Source organism: Temnothorax nylanderi, unplaced genomic scaffold, assembly GCF_030848795.1.
Source record: "Temnothorax nylanderi isolate EJ_2023f unplaced genomic scaffold, tnyl_v1.0 TNYL_tig0041_pilon, whole genome shotgun sequence".
In the NCBI taxonomy this organism is placed as follows: Eukaryota; Metazoa; Arthropoda; class Insecta; order Hymenoptera; family Formicidae; genus Temnothorax; species Temnothorax nylanderi.
The window spans coordinates 854567-875817 of record NW_027249103.1 but is presented as its reverse complement, the minus strand read 5'-3'; the positions used below and the strand labels follow the sequence as shown (position 1 = coordinate 875817).

The 21251-nt window shown below is 32.7% G+C and overlaps 3 protein-coding genes across 3 annotated transcripts; 1 reads left to right on the top strand and 2 right to left on the bottom strand.

Annotated features, from left to right (window-relative positions):
* Positions 1 to 1368: 1368 nt before the first annotated feature.
* LOC139771567 (uncharacterized) lies at positions 1369 to 14137 on the bottom strand. The gene is made up of 4 exons (XM_071704435.1): positions 13757 to 14137; positions 4250 to 13694; positions 3445 to 3648; positions 1369 to 1990 (listed from the first exon to the last, which is right to left on the bottom strand). Exon 2 carries the CDS (start codon positions 12751 to 12753, stop codon positions 5449 to 5451), a length of 7305 nt encoding a protein of 2434 aa, XP_071560536.1. The 5' UTR covers positions 12754 to 13694; positions 13757 to 14137; the 3' UTR covers positions 1369 to 1990; positions 3445 to 3648; positions 4250 to 5448.
* Positions 14136 to 17664, top strand: Galt (Galactose-1-phosphate uridylyltransferase). The gene is made up of 7 exons (XM_071704452.1): positions 14136 to 15184; positions 15616 to 15696; positions 15770 to 15939; positions 16308 to 16513; positions 16586 to 16814; positions 16952 to 17168; positions 17262 to 17664. Exons 1-7 carry the CDS (start codon positions 15172 to 15174, stop codon positions 17507 to 17509), a joined length of 1164 nt encoding a protein of 387 aa, XP_071560553.1. The 5' UTR covers positions 14136 to 15171; the 3' UTR covers positions 17510 to 17664.
* On the bottom strand, positions 17525 to 20010 carry Uba4 (Ubiquitin-like activating enzyme 4). Its single transcript, XM_071704451.1, has 6 exons — positions 19846 to 20010; positions 19352 to 19613; positions 18920 to 19133; positions 18491 to 18792; positions 17925 to 18392; positions 17525 to 17836 (listed from the first exon to the last, which is right to left on the bottom strand). The coding sequence occupies exons 2-6, from the start codon at positions 19548 to 19550 to the stop codon at positions 17685 to 17687; spliced, it is 1335 nt and encodes a 444-aa protein (XP_071560552.1). The 5' UTR covers positions 19551 to 19613; positions 19846 to 20010; the 3' UTR covers positions 17525 to 17684.
* Between the last annotated feature and the right edge of the window lie 1241 nt (positions 20011 to 21251).

The following is a 21251-nucleotide window of genomic DNA, read 5'->3' as shown; positions in this document are numbered from 1 at the left end:
TACAATATCGATTCTTTTAGTATCATTTTGAGCACCGATAAAAAAACTAACATCTGTATTTTCCTCAATTTCTGTTCTCTTAGAGAGTGAATAAGCATGTGATAGTGAATTACGTAGATCTATAATTATTTCTCTTGTGTTTTTTGGTAACGATAATATCAAAAGCTCACTTGTATTATTAGATAACTTAGGTGATTCTAATGTGTTTTTTAAATGCTCACCGATAACCTGTAAAACCCTTGTAATAATTAACTGTCCTTCCCTTTCTTTAGAATCAGCCGATAACGCTAACTTTATATAATCACTTATTTTCATTAAAGAATGGATATCCCTAATTTGTTGATAATCGTCATACAACTCTACAAATTGAGGACAGCTGCTAATAATCTCTGCAACAACTTTCTCGCGTTTTAAGTTTGGAAAATCAGTGAATTTACCAATATTTACATTTCCTATACTATCTCTTTCATTTTCAAGTTTCTTTGCAAAATTTTCTAAGTGATTTAGTATTTTGCTTTTACTCAGCGTAGCATTATAAAATAGATTAATTTCTTGGCGTTTTGTGTGAGAAAAAATAAAACTGACTAAGCAAAACTCCATTTCTTCCCAAGGTAATCTATCATAAGTTGATCTTAACTGTCTCTTTAATATATGAATATTTTGTGCGATAGATTTTGCTACAAATAAAATCCTTTTATCAATTTTTTCCATGTGTGAGTAATCTGTCTTTAGCAAGTTAATGTTTTGAAGTGTTAATTCAATCCGTTCTTTGATGTTATTAAGGTTCTTCACATTATGATCTTTTCGAGAAGTATCAGAGAAGAAACGGAGGTTTATTAACTTATTTTCAACAAAAATTTCCATTTCATCTGATAACGGCACGTCCTTTAATTTTAATTCTTCATAAGCCCTTGAAAGTATTGTATCCAATTCTCCTAAATGAACAGCAAAATAATTACCTGGCCATTTATTAATAAGTGTATTAAGAAACTCAACATTGCACGAACGTATAGCATAATAAAATGCATTATGGCAAGTTTCATCTTCATCATCTGGCAGTATAGTGTTTCTTCCAATAGCAATAGACAGATTATATAGAATTGTACTATCACTATCAAATAGATACTCTAAAATTTTTATTTTATTATATTTACAAGCTAAAATAACTAAATTAGTGCTTCTAACAGGGTTGCTGACATTATCGTAATAATCTCTCAAAGTTATTTGATCTTCTGCATTACTTATGTCATCAATTAAATTGCTTAATTTTTTTAAGCTATTAATATTATCCTCTGATACTGCCTTTTCAAGTTGAGTTAGAACTTGGGGATACAGTTCTCTTGCTTTTTTCTTCATTTTTGTATTTTGTTATAAATTCCTCTTTATATTTAGAAGTAGATGATAAAAGTTTTGGCTGGTAAAAATCGGTTTGTTTTTGTGTATGACCTTCTCTGTATGAACTTCTCTAACAAGATATAGTTCCAGGAGTAGGATGGCAATGTTTACTTAATATGACACAAATAAAGAAATATCTTCTTGGAACATATCTGAATAAGCTAAAAAAGCTATGCTAATATGTTTTTAAATAACATTGGAAGTGACATAGAGAAAGGTCAAACATAGGTAGATAAAAAGCATAAAAACAAGCCAGTTCTGTTGGACTAAAATATGCTGAGGGATGTAAATTAATCTTGTATTTTTCGAAACGTAAATTTTAAATTAGTTAAGTCTGAGTTTTTGAACTAAAGTTATGACCGAACGAAGGAGAGAAATGTTATAAAAAACAAACAGACTTGATTCACTCCTTATGGTTGCCACTTGATTTCACTGTCAAGAAGGATCCCTCTGATTGATAACCTTTTCTTCCTTTGTTACAGACACCGACGTTTCAGACTCAGCTGCTCGCTCCACCAGAATTGGCTTAATCCCGTATGAGTATCGATTGTTCTCAGTAACAGGTAACAGGTAAGGTATTCCTCCGGTAGTTATTCTGCATAACAGAGAATTGTTATTAATTCACTGTCAGATATCAACGACACCCGGAATAGCAGTGCGGTGCAAAAGGAGGAAATATTTAAACGACTTATACCGTATTCACTTACAATAGAATAACGTATTATGAATTATCTCTCTCACTCGTCCCTACAGTTACCATATTCGCACTCGTACACTCAAACGTTTCGTATAACGACTCGCGGAATACTCGGAAAGTTATTCGCAATGTCGAGTATCAACACGCAATTGTAACGAGTACCTGTATGTGATTCAACATAAGTCGACTGGTAACACACGTTGTAAGATATCTCGCGATTCGGTACTAATTGTTTTTCCCGGCAAGTGACTTTTCTTTGTCCTTAATCACAATCGCTATTTCGAGTCCTTATAGTAGCTCACAAACGTATCACACGAATTAAGTGTCAGGACGTTAGAAAAACCGCCTCGCGATATGTCCGCTACGACGTTCTCCCGGCAAAAGATCTATACTGAATTTAATTGCGAAGCAAATTCGCGTTAACGTACTAAGACGTAATAGTCACTCAGGGCGCCTTCGGTGTTACACCGGTCAAGCGCTGTCGCGCGACACTGCCTCTATCGGCGATATTCACGTCCGCTCGTTGTGATTCCCGGGCAATAACCTTTATTCTTTAATTGCTTATTCACAATTACGTTTACTGACTCACTGACGAACATACGTTCTGCCGGCAAATGACCGAGATCTCGCGAGCACGCAACGACGCAACGCTCATCAAAACGAAAGACCACGTGAAACCCGGCTGAACCCGGCTCGAAGACTATTGGTCTATTGGCTCCTGCGCACAGAACGCTGAAAGGCTGAAACGCTTGTCGCGCGGGAAGAAAGGACGCGGCAGCCAATAAACTTCTTCTTCTAATGAAAATCGGCACGTTGATTGGCTACCGCGTTCCTTCTTGCTGCGCGGCAAACGTTTCCGCGTCATGTGCGCAGAAGCCATATGCGCTCGTCACTTCGGTGTCTTCGGCAAACTTCGAGCGGTGGATTCGGTTGATTTCGAATCTCGAATCTCGGGTTGGCGAGTTTAAAATGCGCGACGTTATTTATTTATTGTTAACTTATTAATATTAATTTTCTCCTACCAGATTTTGATATATTTACAAGCATACTGTTATAAAAATGAAATTTACAAATATAAAAATATTAAAAACTATAAATGTATTGAAATAAATATTTATGAACATAAAATTTAAAATTTAAAAATGTAATGTGTAAAAATCCTCGCTTGACCAATACGCTTCAAAAAAAAATCTTTCTACATTAAAAACTTAGTATATTTTTAAAAGCATATTTAAAATTGCATAGTAATAATAATTAAATATTAATTATAATATTTAGGAAAAATTATAATTTGTAGTGTTTTTTTACTTTTATTTAAGTTAATTTTATATTTAAGTGTAACGTATACATACATTATTGTTGCGCAACGACAATAGCGAGAAGGTGGTGGGTGTAGCGATCGATATCGATAATATGCTCCAATTGCTGGGTGTCCCCACGATATATCGTCTTACATTTGACTTCAGATAAGCATGAAGAAAGAATACGCTCTTTCATTCGGCGGATATTATTAAAACGTTCGTCAAGATGATCCTTACGTGACGAGCGAACCTTCCCTATAATATCAAATAACGATAATATTGTAACAGCTAACCATTTTGTTAATATGGATAGAGAAGTATATGTGTATAGTTAGAAATTTTATATTAATCTTTTGAAAATAAAGATAGTACCAATAATATTCTGTATTATAATTAAATATTTCATATTTAGTCTAAAACGTTATGCAGAGATCGAATTATGTAATGAAATATGTAAAATAATAAAAAAAATCTAATCTATTATACAATTTAGCAGCTTTAGCGTAAACTGATATATAAGTACAGCATATTTCCCCTAACTTTCTTTGACAATATCAGAAATATCCTAAAGAATAGATCGTCCAATTCCAAATTTGTGATAGGTGATGGATCACAGGAGACACACATGGAACAAAAGATCTATCAAAGATAATGCCACATCATTAGCGTTTGATTCAGTTGGTTAGATATATATCATACTATAATATATACATATAGTATTTTCCACAATATATGTCTAATAATAGTTTTCTTAACGTAAAACTTTGCTCACAATATCAACACTCTTGTGTTTGATGAAACAGATCGTATGTTCCACATGGACTTTGAAATTCAAGTTAAAAAGATTATAAAATACCTTCTTAAAATACGATACGATAATCCTTCATGTTGTCTGTGACTCTTCCTGGTGATTTAGTTAAACTTGCTAAAAAGTGCCTTAACCAGCCAAAACGTGTTTCTATTAAGTATAAAGTTACTATAAAAATATCAAGCAAAAAATTATTTTTGCATCAAAACCAGAAAAATATGGCAAACATATTACATCAGCCGAATTATATCAGCGTGAACGATTAATTACTATTTTTGTCAAAACGAAGCAATAAGGAGAGCAAAGCAGCTGGCTAATAAATTGAGCAAAGATAACTCTATAAACTCGCGTTTTGGCACTGTGATTTAAAACAGCACAAACGTGACAGGGTTATCAATTCTTTTCATCGTGATCGCAATCAAATCATGGTTGTAACGGATGTTGCCTCTCGTGGTCCTGATATTCCTATACACGTTATCAATTATGACGCAGTACAATCAAAAGTTAATTATATCCATCGCATAGACATGCACACGCTGGAAAAGAAAGTATGCATTATTTTTTATCACACATCGCAAAATAAAAGACGGCTTGAAACTTTCAGTCAAAACGGGAAGCCAAATTTTGATTATAATACGCAATTAAAACACACATTTAAAAAACGCAGCAGAAAAAAACTTTAAACAGCTAACTGCACTAAAAACTAAAAATGGAAAAAATATTTTTTTAAAGAGAAAAAAACAAAGCGCTATAAAAGGTACAATTCTTTTTTTAAGAAATTAAAATATAAGAAATAAGAAAACGTGATCTGAAAAGTAGGTGTACTAGACAGATTGTAATCTAATAGCAAATAAAAAATTAATAGGTTTTTATTCATCTATTTCAGTTTCAACTATTCCAAATAAAGATGTTATCACACATAAAAATTTTAATTTTTTGAACGCGTATCACAGCACATGCACAACTACTTATTTTATCTAAAAAAAAATTCTTATATGACTTATGGCTTAAAGTTACTATTAAAATGTACTATTATGGTGTTATATAGCCTTTCTTATAATATTCAAAATAATTAAAGAACAACAGAATTAACAGCATGACGAAAAGATAGAGATAATATATCTACTATATTTTTAACAGCAAACTACCGATATTCAATTTCTTTAATTATTAACTTGAGTTACATAATATTTCACCAGCATTAATTAAAGTTTTAAGCTTTTAACTCCTCTCTATGTATTGACAACTTAATTTTCATCTGGCTTTTTTAGCATTTCTAACAATTTACTCGCAACATTCTTGTGTCTATTAGCTACAGTAACTTGCAATAATGTATTCCCTTGATTATTACGAGCATTTGTTACAACTACAAACTCATCAGGTTTTACGGCCTTTAATTTGTTGATCATTTCAACATTACCATTTTTTGCATCTTTAAATATTTCTTCAACTAGTTTCAGTAAGTCGTTAACATTTTGGTCCTTAGAAAGATCAAAAGGTGTTTTATCTTCATTATTTTTAATGTTATAAATTGCACCTCGCTTCAATAAGGACTTGGTAACATCCAAAAAACCATTCTCGGCTGCAACGTGAAGCGATGTAGCACCGGTAGCACCGGTTTTAGCATTGATAAAATTATTTAATTTATCATGACTTACATGTTGTAATAAAACTTCAACAATTTCTTTGTAACCTTTAGAAGTAGCAGTGTGTAATGGTGTATTGCCTTTATTAGTAACTTGAGTAACATCAGCTCTATTTTTTAGTAAGATGTCCACAACACTTGCCTGTCCACTGCTAACAGCGTAATGTAACGGTGTTCTTCCATCAATGTCTTTGTCACTGGCATCAGCTCCACCTTTTAATAGGCGATGGATAGCTTGTATATCACCATTACTAGCAGCAATGTTAATATCTTTCTGCAGATACTGTAGAATTTCTGACGGATCGTTGCCTTTAAATTTAAATATAGAGTTAATATTCTCTATCTTGTTTAAAATATCCAAAACAGTGGGATGACCTGGCCCAAAAATAGCTTTTAGTTGATCAAAACATTCTCTGAAGGCTTTAAGAGCACCAATCCATTTACCTTGAGCAAAAAGTACATTTGCCAAGCTGTACTGAGTATTCAAGGTTTCAGGGTGATTTGCTCCCAAAGCATTTTTCTGAATATTTAAAACCTCTTGATAAGATTTTAAGGCTTCATGATATTTTTTTCGACAGACATGTATTCCAGCAATGCTATGTAATGTTCTCAAAGTAGTTAAATGATTAATACCTAAAACCGCTTTCTTCCTCTCAAAAACCTCTTTATAAATTTTCAGTGCCTCTTCATACTTACCCTGGTTAGCCAGTACCATCGCTATATTATTTTGAGCACATACAACTGCTGCGTTATTTGCACCTAGTATTTCTTTTCTTTTTTCAAAAACTGTTCTATTGATATTTAACGCTTCTTCGTATTTTCCTTGTCTATCTAATACTAGTGCCATGTGAAAGTAAGTATCTAAAGTATCCATATGATTTAGCCCCAATATTTCCTCTTGCTTCTGATAAACTTCTTGATAAATATTAAAAGCTTCTTCATCCCTTCCCTGTCTATGCAGCACTAAAGCAATTGTACTTCTTGTACTTAAAGTATTCTTATCATTCAAACCCAGCATTTCTTTCTGTTTCTGAAAAATGTCTTCAAATGTATTTAAAGCTTCTCGGTAAGCCCCTTGTACATACGATACTTTACCAATGAATATCTGAATATCTAAAGTTCCAGGATTATCTGACCCTAGTATTTCTTTTCTTTTTTCATATGCGTTTTTGAAGAAATTTAAAGCCCTTTGATAATCGCCTTGATTAAAAAGTACTAAACCTGCGTTAAACTGAGCGGATACATCACCTTGTGATACCTCTTTCAACTGTTCGATTTTTGAAAAGTTACTATGCACTGCAGCAACTACTAACGTTTTGTTTTCTCTATCGCAAGCATTCATTATTGCTTTTACTGTATCAATATCCTTTATCTTGTTAAGATCATGAATAACTTGAGAATCATCTTTTTTAATATTTTTAAATGAGTCACTCAGTAATTTAAATAAGCTTGTTATACTTTTATCTACAGTAAAATCTGATGGTGTTTTACCACTATCAGAAACAGCATTATATACCGCACCATTAGATAATAGGAGCTTTACAACTTTTAAATGAGAGAATTTAGCAGCATAATGTAGAGGCGTAAACCCTTTATTATTAACTGCATTAGGATCAGCTTTGTTTTGTAATAGAATATTGACAATCTTATCATAGCCTTTCCACGCAGCATAGTGTAATGATGTTCCATTAGCATTTTTAGCGTTAACGACCGCCCCAGTTTTAATGTAATTCTCAACATCTAAAAAGCGATTACGTTTTACAGCCTCAAACAATTCCTCAGTTGATGTTAATAGATTAATAACGTTTTCGTCATTAGACATATCTAATGGTCTTTTACAATATTTGTAGTCAACAGCGTTATAAACTGCGCCATTTTTTAATAGAACTTCAATAAAGTCATTATAACCGAAATTAGCAGCAACATGCATAGGAGTTAAGCCATTAACATCTTTAGCATTAACGTCAGCGCCTTGTAATATCAAATACTTTGCAACTTCTAAATGACCTTTCATTGCAGCAAAGTGTAATAATGTCTGATTAAATTCACCACGGTCATTAATACTCAACCCCTTACTAAGAAAAAACTCTACAGTATCTTTATAACCTTCTCTAGCTGCAATATGTATAGGTTTTGAACCAGAGGCATTTTTAGCATTAACATCAAATCCCTTATCTACTAGATATTTTATCATCTCTAAGTTACTTTCTTGTAAAGCAATATGCAATATCGTAAAATCATCGTTACATTTAGCATCCATATTTATTTTCTTGCACTGCAGTAATATTTTAACTACTTGTAAATGACCATTTGCCACTGCTAATTCCAAAGGTTTTCTATTTTTATAATCCTTAATATCAATATTTGCTTTATTATCTAGTAAAACTTTTACAACTTTATCATGACCATTTTCTGCTGCCAGATGTAATGGTGTACCATCGTAAGATTTAATATTAACGTTAGCTCTACTTGCTATCAAGATCTCAACAACTTCCTCATAACCCCCATGTGCTGCAAAACATAATGGTGTTAGATCACAAATAGTTATGGCATCAATATATGCTCCTCGTGCAATCAGAGCGTTTACTATATCTTTATGACCTCTTTTAGCAGCCAAATGTAATAGTGTAAATTTCATATCAGTAATTCTCATATTAACAAGAGCTTTGTCTTTTAGCAAAATTTCTACAATATCACTGTATCCAGCAAGAACTGCTAGTGACAAAGATTTAATACATTCCGCATCAACATTAACTCCATTCTCTAAAAGAACTTCAACGATTTCCTTGTGATTATGTTCTATGGCAGAAAATAATGGTGTCATGTTGTTACTCTTGACATTGACATTGGCTCCATTTGCTGCCAAAATCTCAACGATTTCTTTATTACCTACTTTTACGGCTGCATGTAATGGTGTGATGTCTGCAAAATCTTTTGCATCGACTTGGGCTTTATTTTTTATTAGAAGATTAACAATATCTTTGTGGCCTTCTACAACAGCTGCATGTAACGGTGTAATACCATTATTACCTCTAATATTGACTTTAGCTTCATTTTTTATTAGAGAAACAATAGCATCTCCTTGACCGTTTCGAGCAGCTAGATGCAATGGTGTAATACCATTATAAGTTTTAGCATTAACTTCAGCATTATTTTTTATTAGAATATCAATAATATCTTTGTGGCCTTTCAAAGCAGCTATATGTAGTGGTGTCCTACCGTCATGAGTTTTTGTATCAACTTCAGCTCTATTTTTTATTAGAAGATTAATAATGTCTTCGTGACCTTCCTGAGCAGCTACATGTAGTGGTGTGATATTATTGTTAGCTTTGACATTAATTTGTGCTCTATTTTTAATCAAAACTTCAGCAACTTCCTTATGACCACTTTCTGCTGCATAGTGTAATGGTGTAGCGTTATTCTGATCTTTAGCACAAATGTCAACACCATGTTTAAGTAAAGCAACAACTATTCCTAGATGACTATTATGGGCAGCATAATGCAATGGAGTCCTACCTGTAAGAGTGGCAATATTAGCGTTGGCTTTATTTTTCAGTAGAGTCTTAACAATTTCCTCGTGTCCATCTTTTGCTGCATAGTGCAAAGGTGCATTATTGTAGGATTTATCAACAGCGTTAACATTAGCTCCATGCTTCAATAGTATATTAGCTATCTTCTCATGACCGTTTTCTACTGCATAGTGTAAAGATGTACAACCATCTATGACTCTAGCGTTAACATCAGCTCCTTTTGGAATTAAAGCATTTATGACTTCCAGATGGCCGCTTAATGCTGCTGCATGTAACGGTGTCCAATCTGCATCACTTCTAGCGTTGACATCTGCATTATTTTGAAGCAAGAAATTAACTAACTCTAGATGACCTCTCTCTGCAGCTACGTGCAACGGGGTAAAGCCACCCATAGTTTCATTAATATCAACGTTCACATCTTTTTTCAATAGAATCTTGACCACATCGATATGATTATTATTTATTGCATAGTGTAAAGCTGAAAGACCACATTCATCTTGGGCAATAGTATTAACTTCATTTTTTAATAAAATTTCAACAGTATCTTTGTGACCATTTTGAGCAGCAACATGTAACGGAGTTCTGCCAATCTTATCTTGCTCATCAACATATAAACCTGCTTCTTTTATAAGAAATTCTACAATGTTTTTCCTTCCATGTGCAGCAGCAACATGCAATGGGCTTCGACCATTAATATCCTTCACATCAACGCTTAAATTTTGATCAAGAATAAATTTTGTAACTTCTAGACTGGGTCCCTTAGCAGCAAAATGTAACGTGGTCCATGAATTAACATTTTTAGCATTAATATCTGCTCCTTTTTTTAAACAATCCTTTAAGCTTTCTAGATTTCCTTCTTCCAAAGCAGCAAACATTCTTTCCTGATTAGTAATAGTATTTAAGTCTTGATCGTATTTCTCTCTCAACTTGAAAGAATTATCGATTACAAACTTGCCAATTCTTTTCTTGCTTTTCATTATATTTTCTTCAGTAAGTTTTTTAGCGTTCAAAACAATTGCTATTGAAGGATCAGATAACAACACATCAACTAAGGCATTATCATGCGCTAAATGATTACGTAAACATTTTCCAGTTAATAAAGGAGTGTTATCGTCTAAAAAAAGTAGATTATTTTCCAAGTTATGTTTTGAGCTGTCTAAAATTGACATTATATCCAGAACAAGCATTTCTACTACTGTTTGCAATTTTTTATCACTTTTATAAAAAGGTAATTTTTCAATAAATTGACCACTCAATGCGTTATTGCTTAAAATATTTTTCAGTTCAGATATCTTTAGTGCAAGCTGGTTATTATATTTTTCTTTCGTTATATTGTAAATTTTCCTTGGTTTATGTGTAGAAATAAACGAACCTTTTTCATTCAACTTTTCTCTTAATTTCTTAATCCATTTGATGTCACTTGTTCCAAATTCAGCGACATAAAAATAAATTTCATAAATTAATCTGTTTACTTCATCAAGGTTGTCATGTTGTATCGGTTTATCAAGGTTATCATATTGTGAAAGTTGTATTCTTGACCTAACACTATCAGAAATTATCATTGACAACTCAACAATTTTTTGAAGGCTTTGAGGGTTAATTTTTACAGTCATATTCTTTAATGTTAGATTAGCATAGAATTTTATTCCTCTAATAACGTTGTGGTCGATCTTAAATGTGTCACTCATGATAATTAAGCCCTGCAATGATGCAAATCCTTTAATATAATCAGTTCTGATATTTTCTGATTGAGTTTCCGCACAGTTGATCATGTTATTAATTTTACTAAACAGCTCTTTTTCATAATTTGTCTTGTCAGTTATATTATCGCTAAATTCTTTAATGAGTTTTTCAAGCTTCTCGTGTTCCATCATTTTAAAGTTTTCCGATATTATTTCATCCAATTCAACATTACTAAATATTTGAGTAATTTCTTGTATCTCACCTAAGCTCTCACTATCAGCAATTCTTTTTAGAAGCATTTTAATTGTTTTGATTTTGTTATTGTAAAGAATATCAGTAATTACATTCTCGATTCTTTTAGTATCATTTTGAACGCCAATAAAGAAACTAACATCTGTATTTTCCTCAATTTCTGTTCTCTTGGAGAGTGAATAAGCATGTGATAGCGAATTACGTAAATCTATAATTATTTCTCTTGTGTTTTTCGGTAACGATAATAGCAAGAGCTCACTTGTAGTATTAGATAACTTTGGAGATTCTAGAGTGTTTTTTAAATGCTCACCGATAACCTGTAAAACTCTTGTAATAATTAACTGTCCTTCCCTTTTTTTAGGATCAGCCGATAACGCTAACTTTATATAATCACTTATTTTCATTAAAGAATGGATATCCCTAATTTGTTGATAATCGTCATACAACTCTTCAAATTGAGGATAACTGCTAATAATCTCGGCAACAATTTTCTCGCGTTTTAACTTTGGGAAATCAGCGAGTTTATTCACACCTTTTAAAATATTTTTTTCGTCTTCAAGTTTCTTTGCAAAATTTCCTAAGTAGGTTAATATTTTACTTTTATTCAACGTAGCATTATAAAATAAATTAATTTCTTGTCGTTCTGTGTGAGAGGAAACAAAACTGACTAAACAAAACTCCATTTCTTCCCAAGGTAATCTATCATAGGTTGATTTCAATTGTCGTTTTAATATATGAATATTTTGTGCGATAGATTTTGCTACAAATAAAGCCCTTTTATCTACTTTTTCCGCGTTTGAGTAATCTGTCTTTAACAAGTTAATGTTTTGAAGTGTTAATTCAATCCGTTCTCTGATGTTATTAAGACACTTCTTTGCATTCTGACGTTGTTGAGAAGTATTAGAGAAGAAGCGGAGGTTTACTAACTTATTTTCAACAAAAATTTCCATTTCGTCTGACACTGGTACGTCTTTTAACTTTAATTCTTCATAGGCCCTTGAAAGTATTGTATCCAATTCTCCCAAATGAACAGCAAAATAATTACCTGGCCATTTTTTAATAAGTGTATCAAGAAGCTCAACATTGCATGAACGTATAGCATAGTAAAAGGCATTATGGCAAGTTTCATCTTCATTCTCTGGTAGTATAGTGTTTCTACCAATAACAATAGACAGATTATTTAGAATTCTACTATCACTATCAAATAGATACTCTAAAATTCTTACTTTATTATATTTGCAAGCTAAGATAACTAAATTAGTACTTCTAACAGGGTTGCTGGCATTATCATAATAATCTCTCAAAGTTATTTGATCTTCTGCATTACTTATGTTGTCAATTAAATTGCTTAATTTTTTTAAGCTATCAATATTATCCTCTGATATTACCTTTTCAAGCTCAGTTAGAACTTGGAGATAATGTTCTCTTGATTGTTTCGTCATATTTTTTGAATTCTCTAAATTCCTAAACTAAAGTTATGACTAAACGAACGCTATATATAAAGATTAAAAAAAATGCACTCCTTACGATTACGGATTACCACTCGATTTCACCGCCAAGAAGGATCCCTCTGATTGATGATCTTTTCTTCCTTTGTTACAGGTACCGACGTCTCTGGCTCGGTTGCTCGCTGATCGCTCCACCAGGATCTAATCACGACTGAGTCTTGACTGTTCTCAGTAACAGGTCAGTATTCCCCACAGTAGGTAATTATTCCCACAATAGAGAACCGTTATTAATTTAGTTTCAGATCAGATATCAACGACACCCGTAATAGCAGTGCGGTGCGAAAGGAAGAGAGGTTCGAACAACTTGTACACCGTATCCACTTAAAAAAGTATTATAATTTACCTCTCACTCGCTCGTACAATCATCACATTCGCACACGCGCACTCAAACGTTTCGTATAACGGACTCGCGGAATACTCGAAAGTTATTCGCAATGTCGCGTATGAACATGCAATTGTAACAAACCCCCGTAAGTAATTCGACGTAAACCAGCTGGTAACACACGTTGTAAGTTATAGCTCGCAACTCGGTACTAATTGTTTTCCCCGGCAAGTAACTTTTCTTTGTTCTTAATCTTAATCACAATCACCATTTCGAGTCCTTATATAGTAACTCACAAACGTATCACACGGGTTAAGTGCCAGGACGTTAGTAAAAACGTCTCGCGATATGTTCGCTACAGGGTTTTCCTGGCAAAATATCTGTATTGAATTTAATTGCGAAGTAAAATCGCGTTAACGTATCAAGACGTAATAGAATCACTCGGGATTCCTTCGATGTTCACATCGGTTACTCACTGTCACGCGACACTGCCTCTATCGGCGAGATTCACGTCCGCTCGCTGCGATTTCCGGGCGAATGGTTTTATTCGAACCTATTGAAGGGTATAATAATTATTATTTAATTGCTTATTCAAAATCACGTGTATTAACTCACCTACTAACTCACGTACGTTCTATCGACAAATGACGAAGACTTCGCGAGCACGCTGCATTATATGCACTATGCACATAAACGGCAGCCAATAAACTTCCTATTCTTAAAAGCGGCACGTTGATTGGCTACTAAAATTCACGCGTCCGTTTTTGCCGCGCGGTAAACGTTTCCGCTCAAAGGTTTCCGCATCCTGACTCCTGACCCCTGATGTGCGCAGGACTCGAGTTGACGATCAGGCTCGATCGTGTTCGGACGTGTTCCGAAGGAAAATTTTTTTAAAGTATTGCGACTGTTACTGTCTGCATTGTATCGGCGCCTTTCGAGGCCTATAACGTTTTTTTACGACGCCGCTTGCGGCTTTTACGACTAGTGGTTCATAGAGGAAGAAGTGCTGAGCCGACATATCACAGAATGGAATAATGGCCGTTACTATCCGATCGGAACTTAAGTGCCATTAAACGGAAGAAGAAGAAGTGCGCAGGACTCAGGAGCCATATGCACTCGACACCACTCGACACTAATCGGACTTCGGCAAACTTCGAGCGGTGGAGAAGGACGATATACGATCTGCTGTCTCCTTCTCTTTTATTTAATTTATTTTATATTTATACATAACATATATACATATATACATATATTATTGCTATATGGCAACCGCGAGAATTAAGGTGGTGGGTGGTGATCGATATATCGATCGTACATAATACACTCTAATCGCTCTACGTCACTATACGCGCTGCCCGCGATATATCGTCTTACATTTGACTTCAGATAAACGTGAAGAAAGAATTCTCTTTAATCAGCGGATGTTTATCATCATCCGCTGTCCGTCACGATTATTGTTAGGTGGCGAGCGAGTCTTCCCTATAATATCAAGTGACGATAATATTAAGTAACAGCTTTTACCATCTTTTGTTAATTTGGATAGAATTTTATATGTATATTTTTAGAATGTTTATATTAAAATTTTTTGTTGTTCGACAACGTAAAGAGATTAAGAGCAGAGAATTATATATTTAGTCAAAAATTTAGACAATTCTGTCGGTTGAATTAACCGCTGCTTTCATTTCAATATCAAAATTTGTTGATTTAACCGAGAGAACTGCTCAGCAAAATTTCTACCTATATATAATTTACCCTCCTTAATCTAATCCTTTTTCCCCAACTTGTCAAGTGGGAAACTTCCTCACAATAAAAAATTAATAATTACGTATCCCCTCTCCTTTCGTAAACTTCGACTCGAGTTTTATCTGGCTCCGCTGACGTAAGGTTAGATGCGCTCATTTGCGTGTTATAGCCGTAAAAATGTAGTTCACGTAAACACGAGGGAAGAGCAGTATCGACATACATTCATTAATCGCCAATCATAGCGGCAGAATTTGTGGAGCAGTCGTTCAACGAGCTTTTATCCACAAATGTCGGCGAAAGGTAAAGTGACCGCAACGTTAAGTTGTAAATATTTAACATTATCGTTATCATTTTAAATGTGAATTCTAACAGCAGTATCATATGCTATGTCGAGAATTTTTATCTTTTTTTAAGAAACAAGCACATTTTTTTCTGTTAATAACGAAATTTTTTAATTAAATAAATAATATAAAATAAAGATGGTATTACGATAATATTCTGTATTATAATTAAATATTGCATATTTAGTGTAAAACGTTATGCAGAGAAAGAATTATGTAATGAAATACCTAGAGTGATAAAATGAATCTAATCTGTTGTATGATATTGCGCAGCTTTAGCGTGAATTGATATACATATAAGTACATCATATTTCTCGCAACTGTCTTCTTTTTTACAATATCAGAAATATCTTAAAGAATGATTCGTCTAATTCCATGAATTTATGATAGGTGATGGGTCATGGGACATACAAATGGGTACAAAAGATGTACCAAAAGATAACGCTACATCATCGGCGTTTGATCCAGTCGGTTAGATATATAATAGTATTTTCCAATATATTTCTAACAACAGTTTTCTTAATGGGATTTAATTGTCTTGCAGAACATCAACATATAAGATATAATCCATTAAGAGGAGAATGGGTGCTGGTATCGCCACATCGTATGAAGCGACCTTGGGGAGGTCAAATAGAACCCAGTACGGATGAGGAGCTGCCAGATTACGACCCCAAAAATCCTCTTTGTCCAGGAAATGTTAGAGCTAGTGGAGAAGTCAGTCGATTATTTATATTTTGTCTGACATACAAATAACGTTTCACTATTTCGATTCCTGTAATTGGAAATATCAAAATTCTTGACTTTATATGGCAAAGGATATTTTGCCGTGTTTATTTTAGTATTACGCTGTCGCCTACATTTCTATTTATATTATATCATTTTTCATTTTTACAAGAAATGTTTGTAACAGAACAAAATAATTTTGTATATTTGATAATATACTAAAGATTTCTAGTCTTTTTGATAAAATCCACTCTCTTATATAATTGCATGAATTAACAGCTTTCTGAAAATGTAAACTAAAGTTTATCATTTTATTTTATTGTTATTAGATCATTCAAGATTGCTGTTTTACATTATAGGTAACTCCAGTGTACCAAAATACGTTCTCGTTCGTAAATGACTTTCCCGCTTTATTAGAATCTGTGCCAGATCCACCGAAACCAGATGATGAATTGTTTCAAATGGGATCCGCTAAAGGTACCTGCAAAGTGATGTGCTTTCATCCAAAGTCGAATGTAACAATAGCGTTGATGAAGATTCACGAGATCAAGGAAGTGATTAAACAGTGAGTAACATTTAATAAGTATATATCGGATACTTGTCACTTTTGAAAGATAAACATTGTAAAACATAATAGGTGGATCTTTGAGATATTGGAGTTGGGTGAGAAGTGGACCTGGGTCCAGATATTTGAAAACAGAGGCGCTCTGATGGGCTGTAGCAATGCACATCCGCACTGTCAAATATGGTCTAGTTCGTTTTTACCGAATGAAATCAGAATAAAGGACGGATATCTCAGTGATTACTATAAGCGTAACAAGAAACCTCTTCTCATTGATTACATGCAGAAAGAAGTTATAAAAAAAGTTAGTATTTTATAAAAAGTGTTATAAATAATACATATTTTGATGCATATAAAAAAGTTCAAAGGGGATAACGATTTATCTTTAGCATGCAGAATTTTTTGATGCGGTTTTAACTAAGCTATTATATGAATTTACAGGATCGGATTGTAATAGAGAATCGCGATTGGATTGTTGTAGTACCGTTCTGGGCAGTTTGGCCATATGAAACTATGGTATTACCAAAAAAACAAGTGACCAGAATGCAAGATTTGTCCGATAGCCAACAAGAATCTCTAGCTGTTATCATGAAGAGATTATGTACAAAATATGATAATCTTTTTCAATGCTCTTTTCCATATTCGATGGGATGGCACGGTAAAGAATAATGATTATCAGATATTCTATTTGTTGTCTCCACATACCATTTCAATCTAGTTTATAATTACTGATTTATTGACATGATTAAAGGTGCTCCAATGGGTCCATATCAGCACCATGACTATCCATACTGGACTTTTCATGGGATATACTTACCACCTTTATTACGATCAGCTATCATAAAGAAGCACATGGTTGGCTATGAGCTTCTAGCTCAAGCACAGAGGGACCTAACACCAGAACAAGCAGCAGAAAAATTGAGAAATTTACCAGATTCTCATTATAAGCATCCGGAAACTAGTCTAACTGTGGAGGAAATAGAAAAATACTCGAATTAAGTGTATATATGTAAATAAGATATATAAGATATATATTTTCGATAGTCATATATATATAAATTTATGAATTTAATATAAATTTTTATATTACATTATCTTGATGGTGATTTTATTCAATAAAAGGTATGATACTAAACAAATGTATCACATCAATACATGATCTTCATTAAATATATTAATATTTAGGAAATTTTGGATCAATCTTGTTGCTCCAAGCATGGATACCTCCAATTATGTCTCTTATTTTTAAAGTATCTTCGGTAAACATTTTTTTCAGATACTGAGCTGCCTTTTGCGAATCATTACCACGTCTGCATAGAAGATACACTGAAAGAATAAATACAGTTTAAGATGAATTCTATTAATCGCAAAAAATAATCTAAAGATTAGTAATGTAGATATAAATATATCGTACAATCTACTGAATGATGTTCTTCTTGCGCTTTTTTTATATTGTCGTTTATTAGCTGTAAATTATTATCCTTGCTAAGTTGCGGGAGAGGAATATTAATGGAATTCTGTAAGTGGCAGATTTGATATTCTTCGGGGGAACGTACATCGATCAATATGTGAGGTTTTGAATCGATTTTCACGATCTGATTATATTCCTCAACTGATATTCTTTCTTCTTTCCTCAATAAATTTAAATTAGGATCTTTGTCATTAGCCTTTGCACCACAAAATTTTTCATAGTCTATTAATTCATGTATAACTCGATGTTCCCCGCAAATCGCACAATCTGTCATCTTTGGGCGTAAGCGTACATTGTGGAATTTAGTTTCCATTCCATCAAACAACAAAAGTCGTCCCGAAATTACATCGGGCATATCAAGTATAATTTTCAACGTTTCCAGTGCTTGCAGCACGCCAATTGTACCCACGGCTGGTATCCGACAATGAGACAAACCGAGAAAAATAATATTATAATATATATTTGACTATAAATTGAAATACATACAGAAATTGGTGAAAGAGCTTTACCTGCACCAAGAACACCTCCATCTCCACAATTTGTTACAGTTTCCGGTGGTGGTGGTTTAGGAAATATACATCTGTAGCAAGGGCCATTCTTGTAATTAAATACTGATAAATGCCCTTCAAACCTTAGTGCTGATCCGGAAACCAGTGGTTTGCCACTCAAAACACATGCGTCATTCAACAAATAACGAGTAGCTACATTATCCGTAGCATCTATTACAATATCATAATTCCTTATGATATCCAAAGCATTTTTACTATCTAGTTGAATTTTATATGGAGTAACTTTTACAAAACTATTTAACCTGCAAGAATAAGAGTATAAAAAAATAAGATTATTACGTGTATGAAAAAACTTAGTTATGTCCGCAAAACAGTACCATTTTCGTCTAATTTTAATCAATATACTATTAATTTATAATGCTGTTATACCGATTAAGACTTTCCGCTGCTGCAATCACTTTCGCGGTGCCGATGCTTGTTTCCGGGTACAAAAATTGTCTATGAAGATTGTTTATTTCAACATCGTCATAGTCTACTATGCCTATGTGGCCGACGCCAGCGCACGTCAAATATAACGCTGAGGGACAACCAAGACCACCAGCTCCCACAATAAGTACAGAACTGTCCTTTATCTTCTTTTGACCTAAAAAAAATCAGAACCCATCAGGAAAAGGATTATATATTACCTTCTTCCATAATGTATGTATAAAAGTGTTATCAATATTTTTATATATACCAGGTTTCATGATTTATTACAAGATTGGTACGATAGTGGATTTTATCAAGTAGCTCAGATTATGCAACTTTTCTTTTTATACGTGTTATAAGGAAAATCTTATACACACAAATCTTATCATATACCTTTTACGCCAACTTCTGTCAAAAAGAGCTGCCGGCTGTATCTACAAATTTCGTCATTGCTCAAACCGTGTTCTTGCACGACCTGCTTCTTGCGTCGCAAACAAGCTAGTTCAGCCTCTTTCGTGTGCAGCAATTCACGCAACTTCGTAATTTCTGCTACTAATTCATCCTCACGCGTGTCCGTCAATATGTTGTCCATTGTATAATCACAGAAGATTCAGATCTTATTCCTTTTTTTAGATAAACTTTTCGAACTTTATTTCTATAAAAATCGAAGATAATAATTATTAACGATGTAAAATTAATCAAAAATAATAGTAATAATTCTAGGAAAATATTTAAAATAAAAGTTTTGGAGCAAAGTGCACTCATTCCTATATTATTCGATTAAAATAAAATATGAAAAGTTAAAATCGTAATTTGATATTATAAACAGAGCAATACAAAAGGAATAAGTTTTTGATTATATCAGTAAAATTAAACCTCCAACTTACTAATAATCTTTCGATCCAATTCATCTAGATTTAGTTGTAAAAAAATAATTCTTTGAATTCTTTCTGTAAAGTTTTGATTGTTAAAAGCGACGTGTTTTGAGGTTAAAAAATCTGTTTTATCTATCAGCTGTTTCAACACGTGAGAGAATCTCGCACACGCGCGGTAACGCGAGTTTTTGCCGCCAGAATTTAAAGATGGCAGATTATTACTTGAATGCGATACATTATGCAGCAATCGCTGAATTATAGTGTTGTTAGAGAATTCACATATAATTATGATAGTTTATTATTATTTTATGTATAGCACTTTACAGATATTTTATGTATAATACTTTTAGGATGTCTCAGGTAGTATATCTTAAAAGTAAGTATTTTATTTAAGAACTGTAAAAATTATAGTTAAAAAAAATAAAAAGAAAAAAGAATATACATATATAAAATATCAAATTAATAATATCATCTGTTATTAATTTAGAAAAATTAGTTATTGTACTAAACATTATTAGTTTATTAATAAATAGTATTGGAATTTATTCCAAAGTGCTGTGTCAATTTTCTTTTATAGCCAGAATTAGGCAATTTTCCGACCTTTATTATATGTATATGTATATTAAGTAAAAAACTTCATCGAAATATAGCTAGGATAGAAATACATATATCTAGTGGTTTTCTTGTAAAAAAAACGGTTGATAAAAAAAATAGAAAATAAAAATCGACAAAAATTTATTCTGTAAACTTCCTGAAATTCAAAATCAGGCATCAGTTTGAAAATAATTAAATTCTTTTCTATTCTTCTTTCGATTGTTCTATGAACGAATTTGTAAACAACTTTTTAATAAAAACTAAAATGTTATAGTAAATTTAGTTACTATATATGTTTCATTAATGTATTTAATTCTGTTACTTCATACAGCAAAGAAGGAATTAAAGAAGATTATTTCGAATTAATTGTTTATGAAGAATGCGAAATGATAGGTACTATAGTAAAGAGTAATAACAGAAAGAAACGAGTAGCAGAAAATCCAAATAATTTTACAAATTGCTGATTTCTGAAGATCAAGAATTCGAATTTGCAGCATAAATTTGCGTCAAATTTTTTTAATTTGTTTACTTTTTCGCAGGAATAATAATAAATGCAGTTTTAACCGAAGCTTTTCGATTCTCGATCACATGATGCTTTTTCCTTTCCTGATAATTAAACGTAAAACCGTTGCATACAAAGCTTTATTTTTGTATGCAAATTACATCTTTCAGAAATATGTTATATTAGATTAAATAATTAATTAAATAGTAACTTAATTCGAGGGATTAAACGAATTAATTACAACAATAATTTACTAAACAATAATAATAAATAACAGAAATAAATTATGCTTTAAAGCTATTATAATAACAGTTTTTAACTG